The 25,512-nt window shown below is 39.7% G+C and overlaps 1 protein-coding gene and 2 long non-coding RNA genes across 5 annotated transcripts; 1 reads left to right on the top strand and 2 right to left on the bottom strand.

Moving 5' to 3' along the window:
* Positions 1-8,295: 8,295 nt before the first annotated feature.
* Positions 8,296-9,069, bottom strand: LOC109176606. The gene has a single exon (XM_019326059.1). It carries the CDS (start codon positions 9,067-9,069, stop codon positions 8,296-8,298), a length of 774 nt encoding a protein of 257 aa, XP_019181604.1.
* Positions 9,070-11,613: 2,544 nt separating this feature from the next.
* LOC109176594 lies at positions 11,614-13,781 on the bottom strand. 2 transcript variants are annotated; one of them, XR_002053422.1, is made up of 3 exons: positions 13,321-13,781; positions 12,922-13,025; positions 11,614-12,598 (listed from the first exon to the last, which is right to left on the bottom strand). It is a non-coding gene; the product is annotated as an uncharacterized LOC109176594 (long non-coding RNA). The 2 variants fall into 2 exon arrangements; XR_002053423.1 differs by lacking the exon at positions 12,922-13,025.
* Positions 13,782-24,210: 10,429 nt separating this feature from the next.
* LOC109176612 lies at positions 24,211-25,002 on the top strand. 2 transcript variants are annotated; one of them, XR_002053426.1, is made up of 3 exons: positions 24,211-24,487; positions 24,614-24,674; positions 24,790-25,002. It is a non-coding gene; the product is annotated as an uncharacterized LOC109176612 (long non-coding RNA). The 2 variants fall into 2 exon arrangements; XR_002053425.1 differs by having other exon boundaries at positions 24,614-25,002.
* Positions 25,003-25,512: the final 510 nt, after the last annotated feature.

The following is a 25,512-nucleotide window of genomic DNA, read 5'->3' as shown; positions in this document are numbered from 1 at the left end:
ATGTGCGTGATGTTTGTGCTTAATGTGCGTGGGTTTTGTACTTAATGTGCGTGAGTTTTGTACTTAATGTCAGTAGTTGTTGAAACTTAAAGTCTGTGAGTTAATATTTAAAGTGCGTGAGTTTTGTGCTTAATGTGCGTGAGTTTGTGCTTAATGTGTGTGGGTTTTGTGCTTAAAGTGCGTAAGTTTGTGATTAAGATCTAACACTTAAGGTGCACCTTAGCTTATACTTCTTTGTTCCAGGCACGCGTTTTTTTTTTTTTTTTTTAATTTTCATTGATTTGAGCCGTTGATCTAAATTTGATCAACTGCTCAGATTTAACCGCACGGGAAGCTATACCCGCACCTGAACCCTTCCCTATATATATATATATATATATATATATATATATATATATATATATATATATATATATATATATATTGAGATGAAGATTTGAGGAGAGACAGAGATGAGCGAGACACAAGAGCTATTTACTGTGAACATCAAGCATACAGAGAAAATATTTAAATCTTTCTTGAAATTCTTCATCTAAAAAAGAGACTTAGGAAAAGCACAACTATATATTCAAAAGTCTCTAGTTGGACGAAAGAAAAACATTGTTTTTCAATTGTAAATTTGTCTCTACTAAGGATAGATAGAGGAAAGAATCAAGGAATTGTGAAATCCTAAGATTAGTGTTGGCTATGTGACCAAGGCACTAAATCTTGTTCATTGTTTTTTTTTTTTTGTACCGGAATGGTAAATATAATGAATTTCTCCTAGAGTTAGGAGTAAAGTTGAGTGGAAGGATTACAAACATCTTTGAACCACTATAAATTTCATGTCACTGCCTTGACTTATTTTATTTTCTTACACATTTAAATTTCTTAAAATCTTTACAATTTTCAATCACATATTATATACATTTCCGCTGTGCACACTAACCAACATTAGTCAATTCTTATATTTCATATTCTAGCTCACTTAGTGTTGATTTTTAAAATCTATAAAAGTTTATTTACCCTTTCTCTAGACTTTAATTTTATCCTATATCTTTCGGGATCAACACTATCCATGCACTTATTGTTAAACATCGATGCCAAAATCAACTTTCTCTTGGGTGCAAAAGGTAAAATCCCTCGCTCCGAGCCCCTACACGGAGTGTGGAAGCTAAGAGTTAAATTACTTCTGATCTGTAAATGTGAGAATATTCAACTTCAATTATTGTAAACTTAGCTTGTAATATAATCAACCTCTTGCATTGGTGTTTTGCATCTAATTCTATAGAGTTGTTGGGGGTAGCCAAGAAAAAGAAATCAATGGTTATGTTGGTCAAATGTTGCTTTTCTTAAAGTTAACCTAATTTAACCTTATTTAGAAATGACAAATTACATCTCTTTCTTTCTTTGCGGGCTTTAAGATTAGGTTTCTTTTCTTGTTTGATGATTTCTCAATTCTCAGGGGTTTGTAGTCATGAATTCATCTAGATCTTTTCACAAATGTGGCATTAATTATTTAATATGCATTAAAGGCTTATTAGATGTCTTCTTTATATATGAAAAAATTACATCTCCCATTTACCTTATCCATCATAGGATAGAAATTATTAGTCGATCAAGTTTCCAGCAAGACATTAGTTCTAATGTGTATATTACAAATTTGCAAGAGTGGAGTAATTTTTAAATTATTATTTTTAAGGAAAAATGTAATTTATGTCCCTACATAATATGCCAATTCAATTATCAATGTCATTTCTGAATTATTAGTCCCTCAATTTTTAAAACGGTACATATATTGCCCCTCCCGTACTGTGCTAGAAGAAAATTGAGGGACAACATTTACACTATGGACGGGGCAATATATGTACCATTTTGAAAATCGATGGCAACATTTACACCACTAATAATTCAGAAGTGATATTGATAATTCGCATATTATGAATGGGCATAAATTACAATTTTTCATTATTATTAATCTGTGTTCTGTAAACTGCCTGGGATAGTACAAGGAGTAACAATCGATAATGATACTCCATCAGGTTTCATTATGATCATACAAATTTGTATCCCTGTGTTATAAGGTTTCAATTGGTATAATAGCAGTGTCGTTTAATTTATTAACGAGATTGTAGGGATACTCAAGTTTATTTTTCAAGATGGAGGGTGCGTCGATTTTGAGACCTCCCTTGAAAAATTAAATCAATTGAATAGAATTAAATCATAGCCATTGGTTTATTTAAATTAAAGGATCAGATCAGTCCTCACGTCCTCACGTCCTCACGTTAGGATATGTCCTCATTTGATCCTTAATATATATATCAGTCCGCCTGACGATGGTGATCCCAACATTAGGCTCGCCACCGACCATGTCGGTTATGAACCGGCGTGTACACCGCCGAGAATGGGGGTGCACATGTGTACACCATGACCTCTGCAATACTTATGACATGGGCACACCAGTGTGATTGCATTGGCACACAGAACTGGGGTAGATTCACACACAAAGCCCGACATGATCTGGTGTGCACTGACATGGGCACACCAGTGTGATTGCCTTGGCACACAGCACTGGGGTAGATTCACACACGAACCCCGACATGATCTGGTGTGCACAAACTACAAACTATGTATGCAACGGCAACACACAGTACACATTGACAGAACTAGGGTAGATGCACACACGAAACCCGGCATGATCTGGTGTGGAATAATGACGACAATCTATGTGTGCACCGATGACACAAAGTACAACCTAGGGTTTTGTGTGCACCCAAGTTGAAATATATGTGCACATACGACCACCCTCTGACAACATCTGTAAATGCCAAATAACCGTGGGTGAAATATGGGTTCGAAAATATGTGCGCACCAATGTGGAAGGAAAGGTGAACCCTTTATTTGTAAATGCCAGAGTAAACAAAATCAAGAACCGAATAACGCTTGTGCACTTTCGTGTTTAATTACTGAGGGGATATATGTGTGCAACCATGTACAAATACATATGCACTGAACGCTACCCAAAAACGTTTGCAACGACCGTCCATGTACCGTGCATAAGCAGTGTGAGGAAATGTCTATACCCTTGTTCAAATATGTGTGCACCAACGTACTTTATGGAATTCATAAGAACATCGAATTCATATAGTCATCACATTGCTACTCATAAAATGTTCAATTACGCACTGAGTGCTCCGAAGCCAAGGAGTCAACGTGTTCCCCCTGCTCAACGGGAACTGATTGCAAAGGTTGAGGTAGGGCGACGTTGGCTACCTGACCCGTTACACGCATGAACGCATCAAAGGCTTGAGCCAACAACTCTACAAGAGTTGGCAGGGCCTGAGCGGTAGGCGGTGGAGGGTTTTCCTTGCGTGTCTCCTGGGTTGGCGCGATAGTACCTTCGATCGGTACGTGCAGCCGACCTCTCACCAGAGATGCAACGGCTCAGTTGCTCTCGCAAATCTCCTACGGAAGCGCGGCTGCCCGCAGGTTGCGCTCCCGCATTGAGCACGACCGTGACATGCCGGTTGGCCACCGGAGCGGCGACGTTCTGGCCAGTGTTATGGCAACTACGACGTGTTCGTGCCATTAGCAAAGCTTAGAGACAGGACCTTTTGTTTCGATCCCCATAGACGACGCCAATATTGGTTTTACGGCTTAGGGCAGCTGTTCAGCGGGCTTACACTACCGAAAAATATTAGGTAAAAAATGAACAAAGTATTTTAGAGAAAAAAAGAGCAGAGTAACATTCATTACTTGAAATTTGGATCCGTTACAAGATGGCCCCATGGGGTATTTATACAAAGAGTTAGATCCTTTATATGGCAAGAAGAAGGAAAATAACTAAAATTATGCTTTGGAATATACCAAAACCAGCGTATTAATTGCTTAAAACGAGAAAGGAAATTACTTGTTGCTCAAGGAAAGAATCTCTAAGATATTCGCCCTTAACCGCCTCTTGGAACGCGCACTCGGTTTGGGACGCTCCGACTGCCCAGCCTGGTCGCCCATCGGGCCAGCTGAGGACCTAATCAGGGCCACGCCGACAACATAGCCTTGTCGCCCATTCGAGTCCTCCAAGGTCGACCCGGCTGGGGACACGCCGACTATAGAGCCTGGTCGCCCATCCAAGCCAGCTAAGAACCTAATCGGGGACACATCGACTGCGGAGCCTGATCACCCGGGTGCCCATTACCATCGTCGATTCGCCGCTCGCGAAGGGGCCTTTCTTCTTAAATTGCCAAGGGTCTGTAGTGTTCGGGACCGACGACATCTACTCCTCCAAGCTGAGTGCCTGATTATGGATATCTATCAATAACATTCATAAAATGATAAAATAACGTCCAAAAATCATAATTAAAGAAGTTCATACTAGTTTTTAGAATAATATTGAACACAATAAAAATTCAAATTTCATATTGTTGAACATCAATAATTGGTGTAGGATATTGGCCTAATATAGTATATTCATCCTTAGTGATGTTCATGATATCTTTTGTAATATCATTCATGACAATGGTTCTTACCTAAATGACAATATTTGTTCTTAGCGTGTTATAAACATGTTTGTGTAAACGGGTTAACTTGATAATATTAATGGGTTCTTAATAGGTTTAACGAGTTGACCCGTTAAGACACGAAACATAACGAGTCTACCCGTTAACGACCCGTGACACGTTAAGGCTAAACACTAACCCGTTATTTTTGTGTCCAGTTTCGTGTTGTGTTAACGGATCGTGTTCATAATTGCCAAGTCTAACTGCCATACACGAATGCACACTACCAGCTCCCTTAATCCGAACCCAAACCCCCCATCCTCCCAAACGTACAATTGCATGAAAAATACCAAATAATAACCACACACGCTCACACTAACAATCAACACTCACAGTAGACCACACTACACAGGACAACCAAAAACGAAAGAATATAAATTAGTATAGTGAAAAATACACAACACCCTAACGCAAAATTGCCTACAACCCATGTCAGACCAACCCATAGATATGCGCAAATAAGAACAAAACACCCATAACCCACAACCCGCGATAACCCTACGCCCCCACCCCTACCGACAGAAAACATAGAACGCCATAACGAGATAATACACACCCAAGTTTGGTACTAACAAAATACGATTTTATACACGTACTGAAAGAGATTTACACCATAATACTATTTGATTCCCACCAAAAAAAAAAAAAGAATAATACTATTTGATACTTGATAGTTCCTTTAAAATTACCATTCATAATACTAATTGCCCTGTTGTTTCTCTCTGAAAATTCTTCAAGTTCTGAACCATCCAGCAGGTTTTTCAAAATTACATTCATAAGTTGAATTGAAAAAAATTAATTATATATCTTGATGAGTAGTCTCAATTCGTACGTGTGATTGGATTGCCACTTGCCAATTATATTGATGGCAAATTAAAGGAAAACTTGGCTGCTATTTCCAACTCTAATGGCTCCAGGATATATATTAGATTCATGTTCCAACTTATAGTATTTAATTTAATATAATAGTTTTTTGAAATTTGTGTTGGGATCATTATCTTATATTGTAAATTTGTAATGCAATGCAATGGCCTCTCTGATTTTCTATTCTCAAGTTTCTGTATTGAACAGTGGTGTACTTAATTACTTTTTATATCTGATTTGTTGAATGCCACCTTTTTGCATACTATTAAAAAGCCCAGCTATTATCATCAATTCATCAATACTCAATCACTAATAAAAACAAAATGATCAAAACCCATTAAGCATTAAGCATGCATATATATAGATGATTAGTACCTAGCTGCATGCTTTAATTTCTACCAGCATGAGTGAGAACACCGCCATATTTAAGCTAGCAGGATCGTTAAAAAAAAAATAAAAAATTGCCCAAGCATTCTTCCTTATGATCTCCGACATGGTCAATGTGGATGACTAAATGTACTAAATATAATAAAAGCAATCAAAACAAAGGGCATTTGGTCTAGTGGTATGACTCTTGCAGGGTGCAAGAGGTCCCGAGTTTAATTCTCGGAATGCCCCAAATAATTTTTTTTTTATATTGTAAATACTCTACCAACTATACCAAATCACCTGAAGATGACATGATGCAGGTGATTTTCCTGGGGAGAGTGAAGATTGTTTTCTTGCGGGTTTTGCTTGGGAATAAAGTATTCCTAGATTTTGTCAAATTTGGAAATCTAGAATTCCTAATCCTACTCGTTTCAGAAATCTTAGAAATACAAATACCATATAAAATAAAAATTCGGCCAACACCTTCTTTTGTCACACATGGTCTTGTACTATGATTTATCTTTTCTTTTTACAAGATATACTACAGAATAACATGAAAATAGCCACAGGCCGTTTTCGTCGCTAAACAGGTGAAATCCGTCGCTAGAATTTAATGACACAATTTATTTCCGTAGCTAAACAAAAACAATCCGTCTCTATATTTCTCCCGGCGACGGTTTTGACGTCGAAATTTGGGAGAGAGAATAACGACGGAAATTTCCGTCACTAATCCGTCGCTAAACCAACAAAATATCCGTCGCTATATTCCTACCACGACGATTTGGTGACGAACTTTGCAAGGGAATAGCGACGGATTATTCCGTCGCTACGTTTAGCGTCGGAAATTTTCGTCGCTATCGTCTGGAAATTGTCGTCGCTAATTTGTATTTATTATTTAAATTTGATGCCATTTAGCCACAGTTTAGTGACGGAAATATCCGTCGCTAAATTTAACTTTGGATTTTTTCGTCGTTATTTCGGTGCCCTTCTTTATTTTATTAGATACTTAGCTACGGTTTTACTACAATATTTATCCGTCGCTAAATTTTAAAAATTAAAAAGAAATCTACCCGCTAATTAATATCGCATACATGCATTAAACCTATAATGTAATACTTGAATAATATAATTGTAAAATATATTATATTAAAACATTCATACTCACCATCTCCTTCATTGTATCTTGATGAAGTTGTGAAGTAGCAGATGAACCACCGTTATTCTCGTTGATAAATGAGGATGCCTTAGTCCCTAAGCCATAAATACGTTGTTTTTTTTTACCCCGCCAACAACATCCACATACAGCTGTGACATGTTTATACTTGATGGCTTAGTTGACCCTTCAGCTTCTTGTGTTGCAGTAACATGTCGTGATTCTATTTCTTCCTACAATTAAAAACATATACAAAATAAAAGAAGTATACAAAGGCATATAAATTTTTATCTATTTAACAATATATGATTCTTACATTATACTTACAGCGATTCTCTTTGACCTCTCATCAACGAACATACCATTCTACTTTTTGTACATTTTCTCAAAGCACTCGAGAAATAATACTTAACTTGTAAAATATATACAAATAATAAGTTTGTAAGTTAAATGTATTACCAATTTGTGATAATGCTCAATAGCTGATTTAGATCCTCCGGTATGTCGAGAACATCCCGTACCGGGTCCTTCCACCTCACTCATTCTATTCTTGCGTTGTTATTCAGATTTAGCTTTCACGTCAGGCATATCCCAATATGCCTCCCAAATGCGCCATGTTTCTTCAGCTACACAAGCTGGCCTCCTAGCTGAAGTTCGTTTCACCTTGAATTTGGAGACCATATATGTAGAGTGTATGCCTGGTAGTGCTAAATAAGTTTTGTGAACTTGTCTATCAATAGACTCATCCCACTTGTAAAATTACAAATTCATCAAATATAAGTAAAACACAATAGATAAATTAGAGCAACACCATCCATAAAATGCATTGGGCAAAGTTACTGACAAAAATTAAATAACATTCTAGCTTCAAGAATTAACCACAATATTTTCAAAACCATATCGTGAATTTACCTTAAATTCCTCAAAGTATGACTCCTTGTACTCATTAGACACATTCTTCCAAGTATATTTGTTAGGAACACTTTGTAATTAGATTTTGATGATACCAAACTTAAGAGCTTAGACCCCTCATACCAAAGACTTGTGGGATACATATTGACATGCATAGCTTTTGCGTACGAGAAGCTAAAAAAGGTCTTTTATGTGCAGCAAATACTAAACAGTGTATTGGATGGTCATTAGACATACTCACAAATTCATGTCGTTGGGTAAGTTTATGCTCACATAGTTTTGACTATCATGTGTGGTTTATTTCAAATATCCCTCGCTCCCTTTTCGTCTTTCAGGGACGATTTGAAAGGTTTATACCTTTCAAACATTTAAGAATTTTAGATTTGGGTGAATCTCTAATACTCAAAAGAGTGTCATTATTGCCCTTAAGGAATTTAATTTTTTTAAAGATATCTTTCAATTTCACATTGGTTTGAGAGGATGAGAGAAATATTGCGGCGGGAGAGCCACCAACGCCGGGAATCGTCGTCGGGTAATCATCCGCAAGGATGAACTCTTGTGCCTGCAAAAAATCGGATAATTGCGTGATCGAGACCGGATTCCCCGAGGCCATGAGTGACACAGCCATTTGTCTGTATTCCGGTCGAACCCCCGGAATACGAACAAGTTCTGTTCTTCTAATGAAACCAGGTGACTAGCCAGCGAGAGGTCTTCGATCAGCAGTTGTGCACGTCCCAGAAATTCTGCCGGAGAGCTGTTACCTTGCCGGAGGGTTTGGAACTGCCCAAGAAGGTTTAGGCACCGGGCGCGAGTGGACGACCCGAGCGTCATGGTGATGGATTGCCATACTTCACGAGATATATTCCGGCTAACCGTCAGATACATCACCTCATCGGTTAACGAGGATATCAGAAGGGAGAGGATCGACTGATCCTGTTGTACCCAAGCTTCAAACGCCGGATTCAACATGGGAACGACGGTTGTACCGCAGGACGTGGAGTCGCCGGCGGCCGGAATGCTGTCGACGGTTGACGAGGGGCAGGGAGTTTCGCCATCAACAAATCCGAGGAGGCGTTGGCCGCGTTGGAAAGGGACGAGCTGAGTACGCCATAATAAATAGTTTCTGGTTGTTAGCTTGATAGAAATAAAATGATGGGCGGTGGATAGGATGTTTGAGGTGGTGGCCGAAGGTGGTGCGGCGGTGGTCACGGTTCTTTCCGAGGAGTTGGTCGGCATAGTAGGGTGGTGGGATAGGGAGAGAAAATTTAGGGATCTAACCTAAGGCTTAGCTGATACCAGATGAGAGATACAAATCTGATCAGTTGCAGAGATAGAATTCTACAATACTAAGATAGAAAGGAAATCATAAAGATCTCCTAGATATTAGGTTAGCCACAGGAGGCTAACTTATTCATCTAAAGCTATAACAATAATAATCTGACACCTCGTAAATCCAAACTCTAGTTAAGAATTAATTAGATAATTAATCCTAGTTTTATTAGTAATTTATTCTCAAAAATCCTAAAAATTGAATAGTCGGAGGACTAGATTTTGACTAGTCAATCCAAGTCAAAGGGTTGTACCTTATGCCGAGTTGTTCCCTTGTCTCCTTATTCTTCCAACTTTAGTAAGGGCAAATGAGTCTTTCTACCTAAAGTTTGTGCTTCAAGCTAAGCTAGCATCATCCTTTCATTTCATCCACCAACACTCTAAACACAAAACCTCTACCTTCTCTCTAAGAATTTGGTAGCTTCTTCTACAAGCCAAATTTTGGGCATCCTAAATCCTACAAGTTGGCTTCCAAGATTCATACTTTCCTAACCTTGAGCATAGGGGATGGTAAGATCCTTGATCTCTTGGTGTTTTTAATATCTTTTTAGATGTCTTTTTTCTAAAAATAGAATCTTTGTTGTCTTTTGGTGTGTTTATGAAGTTGGTGTTGAAGAAGAGCTTTAGGAGAAGCTTTTAAGGGTGAGAAAAGTGAAGTGTTAGGCTACAAAGGTAACTCATGCTTTACAAAACCTATTTTCTTACTTATGTGATGATTTCTTGGCTTCTACTTGTGATTCTTGTGTTGAAATGTGAGATTTGATGCATTATCTTGTGGTGATGCATGTTTAAAGCTTGTTATTAGGGATCTTGTATGCCATTGCTTGGCTATTTCTTGGGTTCAAGTCATATTGTTGTATTGTGTGAGATTTTGGGTGTTTTGGACTTAAATTTGGACTTGTTGTTGAAAATCCCTGAAGGGATTATTTGAGGTACAGGGTGTGCCCGCGGGCGGAACGGCGTGCAGAGCTCCACCCGCCACCCCACCCGCGGGGTACATGTGGAGAGTGGGTTCGTACCCGCGGGCGGAACCACGGGTGGAGGTCCACCCGTGGCCCCACCCGCGGGGTACACTGTTGATGTCGTTCGGGGATTTGTTCCCCGTGATTCTTTTGACTCGGTATTGATGTTTTGACCTCCCGATGTTGTTTTATTGGGCCATTTGAGTGTCTTCTTGATGTTTCGTATGTCTAGAACGGTACGTTAGGAATCCATGTAGGATTTGGAGTATTGAATCGTGCTAAGTGTCCAACTTTGTGACTCTTTGGACTATGGTGAGTCTTGTATGTTCATTAGAACTATTTTGGTTTGCCCGTTTGATAAGCATGCTAGTTTGATGTTGAAATGCTAGTGTGTGCGGTTTGTTCTTTCCTATTGAGATTGGAAACTTGTGTTGACCATCGTTGTTGTCGGATTGTAATCCTTTCTTGTTGAGTATGGTTTCATATCATTGTTGTGATCCATTGATTGATTCCTGTGATGAAAACATATGTACTTGTGGTACCTTGACTGCACGATTATGGTTAAGGAGCCTTAATCTTCAAGGTACCAATGTGGTCCTCGTGTGGCCATGAATCAAATTGGTGGTGTGACCTGAGCGTAGGCTCATATGTTGGAGGTTGTGTGTTTGAAATGAAAAGTACCCTCGTGTACTCATGAATAGGTGGTATGTTGGAGGCTATGTTGGAGGGGGGACGACGGTCCCTGGCGGTATAAGGTTAGACTCAGAAGTAAAGTGTGGCACTAGGAGGAATGGTTGGAACTGAAATAAGGTCGTGGGTAGCCATAAGGTTGGAACAAGGCATAAGGTTGGAACTTGGAATTGTGTTCTTGTGACATGTAGTTGCCAATGTGTTTATGTGTTCTTTGCTAATGAGCATGTCGAGATGTATTCTACTTTCACTACTACAAAAATTACTTTTAACGTCGGGTTTTTTACACTTTTAACGTCGGTTTTCTGCCGACGTTGTCACAAAAGACGTTGTAAGTAAATGATACGACGTCGGTTAAAAAAAACCGACGTCGTATATTTTTTTTTAATTTTAAAATTAACTTAAGACGTCGGTTTTTTTATAAATAACCGACGTCTTAGATTATTTTTTAACAAAAAAAATAGAGATACAACGTCTCCGTTTTCAAAAAAACCGACGTCGTATCTCTTAAAAAAAAAAAAACTGAAATGGTATAAATGGTAAGCCATTCTGGCTGTGCTCTGAATCAAAAATTAATCTTTGCATTGCATATCGAATTTATCCTTGCATTGCACTCTAAACTTGCATAGTAACTTCATTACAAAAGTGCCCGTCAAGATAGACCATCCTCTTCAAATTTGGATAGTAAATTTATCCTTTAAACAAACCATTTAACTGCATAATGTGCAGACTATCATTTACAAACCAACCATTTATTTATCCTAGTAAATTAAATAAATGTCCTAACTAGCACAAACCATTTAACTGCATGATAAATTTATCGAAGTTTCATATATAATAAAGATAATGGTAGCATTAGAATGTCATATAACATAATACACAGCTCATGAGAAAAGTAAATATAAATATTAAAATGTAAAACTAATGGATTTAGAAAAAGAAATAGTAAAATAAGTAACAAGGAACAAGTTCTTCTAATATATCCTAGGTTCAACTATTTCCATTGGAAGTACAGAAGAGAACTAATGCTTGCAGTAATAGAGTAAATTTCAATTTTGGTCATGTGACTATAGGGGTCATGTTAATTGCAGTCCATGACTTTCAAAAGTGTTAATTTAGTACCTTGATTATGCAATTTTTATCAATTTTAGTCATTTTGGCCAAATTTTGACGGAAAAATCGGGTTAAAAACTGGCTTTGCTTAATTCGGACCACAGATCAAAAGACGAATTTGCCCCTCAGATTAAACACTAATTGATGAATTATGTTTTTCCGGCAAAATTTGACCGGAAATTTGGCAGGAGTGACCAAAATTGATAAAAATTACATAGTCAAGTTATTAAATTAAAACTTTTGAAAGTCGTGGACTGCAATTAACAAGACGCCTATAGTCACAGGACCAAAATTGAAATTTACTCTGCAGTAATATATTGAAAATTTCTTGGATAACAAAAAATCTAGCTCCTGCTGATATGGGAGGCAATAATAAACACCCAATCTGCACTTTTACAAAAGTTTAGAGCCTGCTGGTTCATTCTGGCATACTTTAGTCAAGAATGGGAATTGTGGGAGATAATAGAATGAGGAACCATATTCAGTTCAAATTGTGGCAGGCCAGCAGTAGTTACCTTGTATAGGTCAGTGTTGCGAGTCTCCGCATCTGCTAACTCTTGCTTCAACTGAAGTGTTTGCAATTTTTCTTTGTTGAGGGATGACTCTAGTTCTTCCTACTCTGCCTTGAGGGCTGATAAAAGATGTTCACTTGTTTCTTCAACCTTTTTCACCTGCATAGCACAGTCAGCTCAAATCCTAAGGGGATAGCAACATCAAACAGAAATCAACAGACTTCTATATATGGAGAATTCTCACAACAAAAGCAGACTACATGTTTAAAGAAATATATGGACATGGTTAAGAATTGGATTGTACTCAAGCAGATCGATTTCATGTAGTCTAAAATTAAATTCACAAAAGAATGTTTCTCATTTCTGCAATGGTACATACGGTGTTCAACAAAAGAAAACAAGAAACAATCAATGCACTAGTCTTTAGTTCAAAAACACAAAACTATCAAATGTTAGTTTAAAAAAGGCAGATCGAGACATACTTTAGCCAGTCTACTTTCAGACTTCCATTAGTATCTATGGTACTGACATAAATTCATTCGTTTCTCCATACAGAACTCAAAGGACCATCTTCTAGTGGGAGCACCTAGATTAGAGATAAACATACAATATATATAATGTTAATACCATTAGAGATACATATATGCAAATTTATTCACCCAACTTTGCATGCAAATTAAAACGACCTAGAATTCATGGCCAATCTCCTTTAATGATAATGCAAAACTAATCATCAAATGGATCAACTATAAGATGTGTAAAAACCTACATATATACAGAACAGAATATAAAATGAATAATAATTAGGATTGATTAGCTAGGATGCAAGAAATTAAAGTGAAGAATGAAGAAAATGATGTGCGGTTATTAAATTAACTGACCAAACCAAGTTTGAGTTTCACAGAGCGGAGTGTGTAGAATCCTATGGGAATCGTTCCTGCATTCACCGATCCAACCTACGCCTCACCGTAAATACGAAGACTTGTTCGAATCCCCGCTCTAATTCGCTCCAATGACAGCCTATTTCGCCCAAATCGCTCAATTAATGAGACGCTTCTCTAAATTCCAGCCAAACTCACCCACTCATTCTCTAAGATTCTCACAATCGGCATCAAGACTCCAGATCTTTCAACCGCATCTCGATCGTAAGCTCCATCGGAACCGAATTCGTATCTCTTGTTTTTGCGGCTGTGCGGCGCACTGGCGAGCAGCTGTGCGACGCGGTGGACGGCGGCTGTGCGACGCGGTGGACGGCGACTGTGCGACGCGGTGGACCGGTGGGGCGGCTGTGGAGTGCGAGCAGCGGTGGAGTGCTAGGTTTATTTATTATCGACGATGGCGCTTTAATTTGTTCCAGATCTGAATTTTTATTATTTTTAAAGAAAATATATAAAAGATACGACGTCGAATCCTTGAAAAAAAAATAATAAAAAAAAAAGAATTATATACGACGTCGGTTAGACTTTTAACCGACGTCGTATAGTATTTTATCTTTTATCTTTTTTATTTTATGGACCTAAAACGTTGGTTTTATGACAAAACCGACGTTATAGGTCTTTTTTAAAAAAATGTAAATTATAAAAAATATTTAACGTCGGTTGTTCATTTAACCGACGTCATATCCCCGACGTTAAAAGTGATTTCTGTAGTAGTGTTTGTGATCAGTAGAATACACCTCGAGTTGTATTTGTTATAGTTGGTAATCTTGTCTTGCTGTTGTCTTGGGATGTTGATTTCCCTTTTTCATTTGAGAGTGAATGAGTCTTTGCAGTTGACTTCTCTCTATGACTTTTGAAATGATATATACTGTATTCTGTTTCGAAAATGGTTTTGACTTATACTATCTATATATGCTATTTAACGCGTATTGATGGGTTACCAGCAATGTTCGTTGACCGGGTGTCATCCCCTTCTTTATGTTGCTTTACAGGTTTTGAGTAGCTTTCGGAGAGCGCGCTAGCTGTTTGGTAGATAGTGTAGTTCCTTAAGACTGTTTCTGTTAGACCTTTGGCCTGTGAGCCATGGTTTTGTATAAGCTTGATTTGGATATATGTTTAGACTTAGCCTGTGCACCTATAGATGTATTGGTGTGGCATAACATCTCTCATACTTAATTAAGTTGCTTCCGCTTTGTCTTATCTTAATGTGTAGTCTTTATCCTTTTCTTAAACTTTAAATTAAGTTTTAAAAGTTGTGAAAATTCGGGGTGTTATAGTTGGTATCAGAGCCTAGGTTTGAGCGTAGGATGCTAGAGTCTGGACTTTTAAGAAGTTGAGACCCTAAGGTGACCTTAAGTAACTAAGTGTTTTGGACTTATGACTTATAGGACGCGTGGTGAGCTGTGTGTTGTTTACCATTTCTCCTGTTTGCTTTGTTGTTTTTGCTTAGCTTTAGTGTTCTTTTAGTTAGCGCCAGGTAAGGGTTCGTTGTTGTTTGTGCCTATCATAACCGTGTTGTTGTTGTAGAAGTATCGTCATGGCTCCGCCTCGTCAACGCGCCCGTACACCCGAGACACCAACCAACGAGTAGCTGGCTTAGAACTTACAACATCTCACGTAGACCATGCAAATTAAACCTTGAGTGAAGCCCTTCTGCACAACAATCATCCTGCTCCGCCGCCGCAGCCTGTCGGGCATAGAGATGTGGGACGTCTAGTCCAGGGCCATAGACCACCGGTGTTCGCCGGAGAGGAGGATCCAGTTATACTCGAGGAGTGGATCCGAACCCTCGACAAGATCTTCTCCGTTGTAGGGTGCCCTGAGGAGCACAGAGTGGAGCCGGCATCCTTCTACTTCAGTCATGAGGCTGATCTCTGGTGGGTGCACGAGGGACCCGCATGTCAAGAGGAGCCCGCCTTCGACTGGTGAGAGATCCGTTTTATCCTTCACATGTCCGAGCTGCTATGTACGAGGAGTTTCTACATCTCCAGCAGGGCTCATCATCTATGGTGGAGTACCACAAGCGCTTCTTGGAGCTTGCCCGTTTTGCAAGGATGCTAGTCCCCACCGAGCTTGCGAAGGTGGAGAAGTTCGTGACCGGGCTCAACTATGAGGCTCGAAAAGCATTGATCGTGAGCAAGCCGAGGACCTTGAAGGAAGCTTATCTGAGTGCTGCTGACCTGTACCGGGTACAACAGTTGCAGCGAGGGTCGTTTGAACTCGCTAAGAAGAGGAACTAAAGCGGTGGACCCCACAACTTCAAGAAGCCGAGTTAAGACTTTCGATCCATGACCGCACCTTCCCCACGTAAAGGATCAACCCGAGTAGAGTCCGGAGATCAAGTTAAGACGTTTGCATGCAGAAAATGTGGAAAGGAGCATGTGGGAAAAGACTGCCAAGGACTTGCACTGCGATGTTTCAAGTGCGGGGAAAGAGGTCACAAGGCTATCGTATGCCCTCTTCAAGCAAATCAGAGAGCTTCACCATCCGGCGCTAGACCTAGTGGATCATCGGGAGGGAGTGCTGGCCGAGGTACAGCTGGAGCAAGGCCTACGGGTCGAGTGTTTTTGATGGGCCGATCCCAAGCTGAAACGGAGGGTTTGGTTGAAGAAGAAACGGCAGGTAACCCTTTCTAAGCCTATCTTTATCTTGAGAGTGTGCCTTTCCTTTCTTGCCTTGTTTCCTTGTTATGTGAACCTTTTTGGCTTTTCAAGTGGGTTTCTTTCGTGAGTTGATTGTTTACTTCTGAGTGGTTTTTCTTTCGTGAGTTGATGATTGTTTACTTCTGAGTGGTTTTTCTTTCGTGAGTTGATTGTTTACTTCTGAGTGGTTCGTGCTTGTGTTAATACCGAAGCTTTGCATATATGCTCTTTTAACTCAACCTCTATCTTTTGGGTCATCTAAGTTTAACTAGTTACCCTTCGAATTTATAATAGACAAAGTAGCCTAAAAAGAAGAAAAATTTAATTTATAGCCACATAGTTCTGAATCCAGGTGTGCAAGTTACCAACCCAACCTTTAAACCACTTAAACCAATTGTGTTTCTTGAACTTTATCCGTTTAAATTCCATTTAACCTATCATTTTCACTTTACCTAAAAGTCCACAAATTTAAAACCTTCTTTCTCCCAATTTGTCCCAAATTCCCCAAACACTTCATTATTTTTCCCTTCCACCCGTGAGCCACCGAGAAACCCCCTACCCACCGGTTCCTTCCTCCCGTCGCAGTCGGAACGCCGCCGCCACCACCTCTCGCCCGACGCTATCGCCGCCGCTGCTTCGCCATTGCCGGACGCTTGCCGTGCTGCCCAGCCGAGAACGAAGCCGAGGGAGAGGGAGAGAAAGAGAGAGAAGAAGAAGATAGGAAGAAGAAAAGAGTTTTGGTTCTACTTTAAGTCTTTGTGTCATCTCAGAATCATGCCCAGAAGGTCTAATTTGATGAGGAGAGTGGAATGGGTGGATGCCCACTACCTTGTGTTGGAAGGTAAAGCATTTGATCCTGATTCTTTTTCAAGTTCTTTGTTGGAAATGTTGAATTATCAAGGACTGTTAGATGGGTTTCTCGCCATCAGGGTCGAGACTTACCCAAGTTTGGTGAAAGAGTTCTACCGTCACATGACTGTGACTAAGGATGGTGGAAAGTTGGAGGTTACCTCTAAAGTGAGAGGTGTGAAGGTTGTGTTGACTGAGAAAAGGTTGGCTCAGCTTTTGAGTCTGACCACTACGGGAGTCTTGCAGTACAGTGGTGATCCTGGATTGGGACGGATAACATGGGTTATCGAGACTACTTGAGTTATCTCTTAGTTATGCTTGTTTTTGATTGTTTGCTGCCTAACAACAACAAGAGTCGTTTGTTGGGAAAGTTGGAGTGCACGTTTGCCTTTTGCTTGAAAAATATGGTGAAGTTCAACTTGCCTGCCTTAATGTTGCATCATATGGTCTTTTGCCGAGTTCATAACCGCAAGAGTCTACCGTATGGTATGGTTTTGAGCTGGATCTTCGCTAAAAAAGGAGTAAGTGTTGAAGGTTGTGTACCTAAGCCAGTGGGTAAAATGGTGTTGGATGCCACAAACCTCCGGAGTTGCAACCTGTTTCAGATTGATGACGGAGAGTATGTCACACTTGAAGAAGTCGCTAGAAAAGCCCCCGCTGAGAGAAGCGCGTTGGTTGCTGAGCTCGAGATCCCCGTTAGGAAGTTGAATCTCGCAGTTCAGAGCTTGGGAGGAGATGCGGGAAATGAAGGTGAAGAGGACCAAGAAGAGGAAATAGGTGTAGAAGAAGCTGAAGAGAGCAACTCTAATAGTGAAGAAAACCTAAGAAGGAAGGAAGCTAGAACCAAGAGGGAGCATGACGCCATGACACACGAGGAGCGTGTGGTCACCCTTCTTCGTCAACAAAACCGGATGATAGAGGAAGGCTTTGCTTACATGAAGACGCAGTTCGTCGCGGTCAACCAGAAGTTGGATCAGCTAGAGGCCGGTTCTAGCCGAGGTAGAGCCGATGAAGATTCAGACGTAGATGCCGAGGATTCAGAGGATGATTCCTTCTAGGCCGGAGTTTGGGGTAAGCTCGTTTCTTCCCTCGTTTGCTGTTACCGTTGAGTTGTTGCCACTTGTTGGTTGTGTTTTGTTGTTTGCCTCGTGTTATCTTTCTTGCTTGTTAGTTGTTGTTGGAGTAGTTAGTATTGTTGGGTTGTTTTACTAGAATCTAGTTGTTTGGAACTCTAGTGTTGTTTAGAAGGTTTTTGGTTGTCGTGTTTTGGCCTTAGTGTTTGTTGTGCTCAAGGAACTTCTTTGGTGATTTCTTTAAATCTTGCGATGCTTCAACTTCTTGGCAATTTTGCACCTTTTTGAATTCTTGAAGTTTTGGTCAAAAACTGCTCTTGTTTTCCTTTGTCACATTGTTGATTCATGTTGCCGTTTTGTTTGAACTCGTCGTACCCAAGCTTCGGGGACGAAGCTTATTGTAAGGGGGAGAGGATGTGACACCCCGTAAATCCAAACTCTAGTTAAGGATTAATTAGATAATTAATCCTAGTTTTATTGGTAATTTATTCCCAAAAATCCTGAAAGTTCAATAGTCGGAGGACTAGATTTTGACTAGTCAATCCAAGTCAAAGGGTTGTACCTTATGCCTCTTGAGTTGTTCCCTTGTCTCCTTATTCTTCCAACTTTAGTAAGGGCAAAGGAGTCTTTCTACCTAAAGTTTGTGCTCCAAGCTAACCTAGCATCATCCTTTCATTTCATCCACCAACACTCTAAACACAAAACCTCTACCTTCTCTCTAAGAATTTGGTAGCTTCTTCTCCAAGCCAAATTTTGGGCATCCTAATTCCTACAAGTTGGCTTCCAAGATTCATACTTTCCTAACCTTGAGCATAGGGGATGGTAAAATCCTTGATCTCTTGGTGTTTTTAGTATCTTTTTAGATGTCTTTTTCTAAAAATAGAATCTTTGTTGTCTTTTGGTGTGTGGTGTTGAAGAAGAGCTTTAGGAGAAGCTTTAAAGGGTGAGAAAAGTGAAGTGTTAGGCTACAAAGGTAACCCATGCTTTACAAAACCTATTTTCTTACTTATATGATGATTTCTTGGCTTCTACTTGTGATTCTTGTGTTGAAATATGAGATTTGATGCATTATCTTGTGGTGATGCATGTTTAGAGCTTGTTATTAGGGTTCTTGTATGCCATTGCTTGGCTATTTCTTGGGTTCAAGTCATATTTTTGTATTGTGTGAGATTTTGGGTGTTTTGGACTTGAATTTGGACTTGTTGTTGAAAATCCTTGAAGGGATTCTTTGAGGTACAGGTTGTACCCGCGGGCGGAACGGCAGGCAGAGCTCCACCCGCCGTGTAACACCCCGTGTTACGGCCTCTAACCCGGACTAATTGTTTAATTGTTTACCATAAATAATAATTAGAAAAGGGATCTGATTGGGTGAGGATCCCCTTAATTAATTGAGGGGGGCCCACTATGGATCATGGACCCTTATCCTTAAACCAAACCCTTAGTCCTATAAGGAATAGAATAAGTGAATCCTTACTATTCAGACCCTAGTTAGGACTCCTAAATATATATAAGGACTTAGGAGGCACCTAGAAATCCCACCACTATTGATTCTACCACACAAGATACTCTCAGGATTTCCCCTGTCACCAAACGTAAGAGAACCCACAGAGAGAAGATCTTAGAGAAAGAACCTTAGTAGCGAAGGATATTGATTAAGGCTAAGAGGTAACCCATGTCTCAACAAAACCTATTTTCCTCGCTATATCTTATTCATTGGCTCCTTTGATATATGATTCTGTGCTCGAGTCGTGATAAAGCTTTGCCTAAGGTTTATGTTGTGTTTATGAGATAATCTTGATGTTTATGTGTTAATCTTGATACTTATGTGATAATCTTGATGTTCTTGATTCTACGATAAATTATATAAACGATCTTGTGTTTCAATTATGTCTAGAGCCCTAGGGTAATAAACGTGGATTTCGTACTATGTGGTTTTGGTATGTTTGGGTGGGATTTTGCATGTTCGGGTGTTGAGTCTGGTATGTTTAGGAGTCGTGTTAAGATGTATTTGGTGTGGTTCTTGGTTTAAATCCGTTACTTGAATACGTGATGTCGTCGTTTGTGTTTGAACGTGTCTGGACATGGTTTCGGGTTCTACGAAGGATCCCGGGACCAAAATATTACATAGGAGTCAGTGGAGGGTAGGTGGGGGCAGGGGTGCCCGCCACCTACCCGCTGCCCCGTGCCCAACTCCCAGCGGGCAGCCGGCGGGCAAACAGCTGCCCGCCGGGCACCCGCTGGAATCTTGGTACAAGTCGTGATGTTTTCCCCCGTTCGATGTTTCCGCGTGTCCCGTTGTGTCCCGTTTGTCGTATGTGAGTCTAGTTTGATGTTTCGTGTGCCGTTCTTAGGATAAAAGAGTCTGGTGTATTTCATGCTAGTTGAATTGGTATCCCGTTGGCCTAGGAGGAAGGTGCATGATCCCTTAGGAGTATCACGAGTGGTTTAATATGGTTTGTTACGTATGAGTTATATTAGGATAAGTGTTCCCGATGATTCTCCCTCGTTATGTGTTAATGTGGGTTGCATGTTGTTTGGCTTCTATGTTATTTGTGCATGATACCCCAATTGGTTGCGATCAATTGGCTATAATGACTATCTGATGGGTTGAGAACCATCAGGTATTAACCCGACCGGTTGCGATCGGTTGGCTATAAAGGCAGTTGGATTGGTTGAGAACAATCGGCTGTTATATATATATGGCAGCGGCCCATAATCTGGTTGCGATCAGATACACATGATAATAAGGCTGCGGTCCACCGTTTGGTTGTGATCAAACGTTTATGATATAAATGAGTTGCGGTTCATTGATTAGTTGCGATCAATCTCCTTGTGTTGCGGTACAAGTAAAGTACTGCGGGGCCATGTCAGAGCTATATGCACTGGCCTTCATGTATGGGCATGTGAAGGGTCCTGCGGCACCACTATATGTGCATACATGTCTTATTGTTGATTGTGATAGTAATTGGATATTGATATGACTGACGTTGGATAGTCTTGTGACCTTAGGATGCGTACTAGAATCTTTATGTGTATGAGTAATTATATTGAATGTACCTGTCATTGCTTGATTGAGTCGGTCCTCGGTTTTAAATCAGAGTTTCATAAGTATATATGTATTCCGGCTTCAAAATGATTTTACTTATATCTATCTATATTGTACTTAACGCGTTGGAGTGGGTTACCAGCATTATTTGCTGAACGGATATATTTGGCTTTCAGGCACAGATGAGTAGCTCCGGAGCACGCTAGTCAGACCCAAGAACCTAGCTAGATAGTTCTGTTATCGGCCTGCGTGCCTTGAAGTTGTAATAGATATTGATTTGAGGATTTCTTATGCTTGGATAGTTTAGCCTGTACATCTGAGTTCTCCAGCTCAGATGTGGAATAGCACCCTGACAATTATGTTTAGTTTATGCTCTGTTTTGGATTTGATAATAGAATTGCCTTTATTTCATAAGCTTTAAAACTTTTAAAAATTAGGGTTGTTACACGCCGCCCCACCTGCGGGGTACATGTGGAGAGTGGGTTCGTACCGTGGGCGGAACCACGGGTGGAGGTCCACCCGTGGCCCCACCCGCGGGGTACACTGTTGATGCCGTTCGGGGATTTGTTCCCCGTGATTCTTTTGACTCGGTATTGATGATTTGACCTCCCGGTGGTGTTTTATTGGGCTATTTGAGTGTCTTCTTGATGTTTCGTATGTCTAGAACGGTACGTTAGGAATCCATGTAGGATTTAGGGTCTTGAATCGTGCTAAGTGTCCAACTTTGTGATTCGTTGGACTATGGTGAGTCTTGTATGTTCATTGGAACTATTTTGGTTTGCCCGTTTGATAAGCATGCTAGTTTGATGTTGAAATGCTAGTGTGTGCGGTTTGTTCTTTCCTATTGAGATTGGCAACTTGTGTTGACCATCGTTGTTGTCGGATTGTAATCCTTTATTGTTGAGTATTGTTTCATATCTTTGTTGTGATCCATTGATTGATTCCTGTGATGAAAACGTATGTACTTGTGGTACCTTGACCGCACGATTATGGTTATGGGGCCTTAATCTTCAAGGTACCGATGTGGTCCTCGTGTGGCCATGAATCAAATTGGTGGTGTGACCTGAGCGTAGGCTCATATGTTGGAGGTTGTGTGTTTGAAATGAAAAGTACCCTCGTGTACTCATGAATAGGTGGTACATTGGAGGCTATGTTGGAGGGGGGACGACGGTCCCTGCCGGTATAAGGTTGGACTCTGAAGTACAGGGTGGCACTAGGAGGAATGGTTGGAACTGAAATGAGGCCATGGGTAGCCATAAAGTTGGAACAGAGCATAAGGTTGGAACTTGGAATTGTGTTCTTGTGACATGTAGTTGTCACTGTGGCATGTAGTTGCCAATGTGTGTATGTGTTCTTTGCTAATGAGCATGTCGAGATATATTCTACTTTGTGATCAGTAGAATACACCTCGAGTTGTATTTGTTATAGTTTGTAATCTTGTCTTGCTGTTGTCTTGGGATGTTGATTTCCCTTTTTCCTTTGAGAGTGTGAATGAGTCTTTGCAGTTGACTTCTCTCTATGACTTTTGAAATGATATATACTGTATTCCGTTTCGAAAATGGTTTTGACTTATACTATCTATATATGCTATTTAACGCGTATTGATGGGTTACCAGCAATGTTCGTTGACCGGGTGTCATCCCCTTCTTTATGTTGCTTTACAGGTTTTGAGTAGCTTTCGGAGAGCGCGCTAGCTGTTTGGTAGATAGTGTTGCTCCCTAAGACTGTCTCCGTTAGACCTTTGGCCTGTGAGCCATGGTTTTGTATAAGCTTGATTTGGATATATGTTTAGACTTAGCCTGTGCACCTATAGATGTATAGGTGTGACATAACATCTCCCGTACTTAATTAAGTTGCTTCCGCTTTGTCTTATCTTAATGTGTAGTCTTTATCCTTTTCTTAAACTTTAAATTAAGTTTTAAAAGTTGTGAAAATCGGGGGTGTTACAAATAATATCTCAAATAATAATATCTCAAAGTTGTGAAAATCGGGGGTGTTACAAATAATATCTCAAATAATAATATCACTAATAGAGAGTTTTGATGATGTAGTATCAAGTAATTCAAATTTGCAAACATTTACTATTTCTGGCATTAATGAATCAACACTTGGAGCACATACTATTCATTTGCCATCCAAAATTTGGGAGCTGCAACATTTAAGGCATCTCAAACTTGGGGATATGTATATGATATATCCTCCAAACATGGTTAAAGAGCATTTGCAAACATTAGTTTGTGCAATGCCAATTCATTTCAAGAAAAAAGAAGTGTATTATTGCAAGTTTCCAAGCATAAGAAAATTGGAAGTTGGGTATAAAGACGTCTTAGTGCCCGGTTGCAGCGGTGGGCGATGTCGCAGAAATCCTATCATCATTTTGGAGAATTTTGAGGATTTATTGAGGTTGGAGACTCTAACGGTTATGGTTCCAGTTGGTAGTATAACCCTTTTAGAGCGAGTTGGTTTTCCTACAAAATTGAAGAAGTTGAGGTTGAGTGGGACTAATTTTCCGATGAAGGTTTTAATGGTAATTGGGCAATTACCAAAGCTTAAGGTGCTGAAACTAGAGAATGCTTTCTATGATAGAGTGTGGGAAGTGGTTGAAGGAAGATTCCCTGAATTAAAAGAGTTGGAGGTTGAATCCAGAAGTCTTGAGCGATGGGTGGCCAATACTTGTAATCATTTCCCAAAGCTCCAATTCATATTCTTAAAACGTTGTTATTCTCTAGAAGAGATCCCTCCTGTAAGTGCAATAAAGCACTGGTTGCTGTCAATTAAGTTGGAGTAATGTCCTCCTTTTGTTGCCACTTCTGCCAAGAGGTATCAAGAAGAGATGGGGCACAACAAATTTTGGGTAACTTGCATTATTGTTGACGGCAAGAATGTGTGGGTATGTTCTATCTATTTCTCTTTCATTTGATCTTTTGTTTATTTTCTTTGCATAATCTGTTTAGTATTCCTTTCTTCTTCTTTTTTTTTTTTTCACCTGCACCAATATACACTTGACAATAAATATTAGACTATAGGCAACTATTATTTGAGACAGAGTAGGAATTTTTGTAATATTGTAAACAACAATTAGCAACTGTTGTATGATCACAACGGTTGCTAAAAGTGCAATTCTAAAAAATCATAGCCTTTTAGCTACTGTTCTAAATACAACTCTAGCGAAAAGTACTTGAAATTATATTTGAAATCTATTGTCCAAATGAAATTTTTTTAAAAAAATGCAAATGCAATTGCAGGTTTTGCAATCTCCCTCGTCTCCACAAACCCTAGCATTAGGCGACTGCGAGACTCGGCGACCATCATCGGAGAGAGAAGCTTCGACGACGAACAGGGGAGGGGACGATGAAGGGCTTGAGCATCGGCGACGAAGAAGGAGTAACAGCGACGACAAGCCTAGAGGCGTGAGCAGACCGGTGGTGACCTCCAGCAGCTACGAACAGCGTCAACAGCGAGGATAGACGCCACATCTCCGGCAGCGTTCGTGTTCCCAAGTATAGTTCGTTTTTTATTTTTTACTTTTTATAATCTTGATTGAATGTTTACAGAGAAATGGAGAATTTCCGTAGTTGGTAACTCTTTTCTGGTTAGCCCTTGATTTCCTGTTTTTCCTATTGAAGGTTGTGTTCCATTATGCCTAAAACTCTAAACTAATCGTAGAATGTGAAGTGTTTGGTTTTAGTATGTTTTTCTCATTTTTTATCCTTGCGCTGGTGTTTAGATCTGCTAATCAATTGATTTCTTCGCATGTGTAATTAATTAATTATGAATCTTTGTTGGTTTAATTCTGAATCAGTTTTTCTTTTTCAAGGGATAAGATGGAATCTATGGACATAGTTGGTAAATCGAAAGAGGATGCTTCGCTTCCCAAAGGTTTTTATTTTTCCAGTTTTGTGTCTTGAATTCTCGATTCGTTGTTGTAGTTTTTGTTGGTGCTATTGTATTTGATTCATGGTTTTGCCACAAGGATTTTTATGGTTGAATTATTCTGCAAAGATGTTTTCTTTTCCTAATTTTTCCCAGCGAAGCTTCTTTTTGTTAAACTTTGATCGAGTTAATGGATGTTTTGAAAATTCAAGTACATGCTGGCTGATTTATGTTTATTTATTTTCTAATTGTTATTATTATCGGAAGTTCAATGAAGAGGAGCAGAGTTGGTGAGATGAAAGAAGAAGCGAAAGTTTCATTAGCTCTGAGAGGAGAAGAATACAAAGCATATATGCTATCAAGCCAACATGGCAAGAAACGGTTATAACAACCCTATACAAGGCAATTACAATAACACCCTTACTTTACCAATTTAACCAAGGGTGTTTATGTCTTCTCCAATACCCCCCCACCCACCCCGTAAGCTTGGCGTATACATGTCGTGTGTACCAAGCTTAGCCATGAAACCTTGAAACAGAGAAGTAGCCAAAGGCTTTGTAAAACATCTGCAGTTTGATTTATGGAGGACACAGATAAGAGTTTTATCTTCTCACGAACCACATGGCAATCAATCTCGATGTGCTTGGTGCAT

Source organism: Ipomoea nil, unplaced genomic scaffold (genome assembly GCF_001879475.1).
Source record: "Ipomoea nil cultivar Tokyo-kokei standard unplaced genomic scaffold, Asagao_1.1 scaffold0715, whole genome shotgun sequence".
NCBI classification, from domain to species: domain Eukaryota; kingdom Viridiplantae; phylum Streptophyta; class Magnoliopsida; order Solanales; family Convolvulaceae; genus Ipomoea; species Ipomoea nil.
The sequence above is the reverse complement of the archived record's forward strand: the minus strand, read 5'-3'. Positions and strand labels throughout refer to the sequence as shown.

Excerpts from the sequence above, each read along its gene's own strand:
- LOC109176606 (XM_019326059.1), bottom strand. The coding sequence starts at position 9,069 with ATGCCGACCAACTCCTCGGAAAGAACCGTGACCACCGCCGCACCACCT.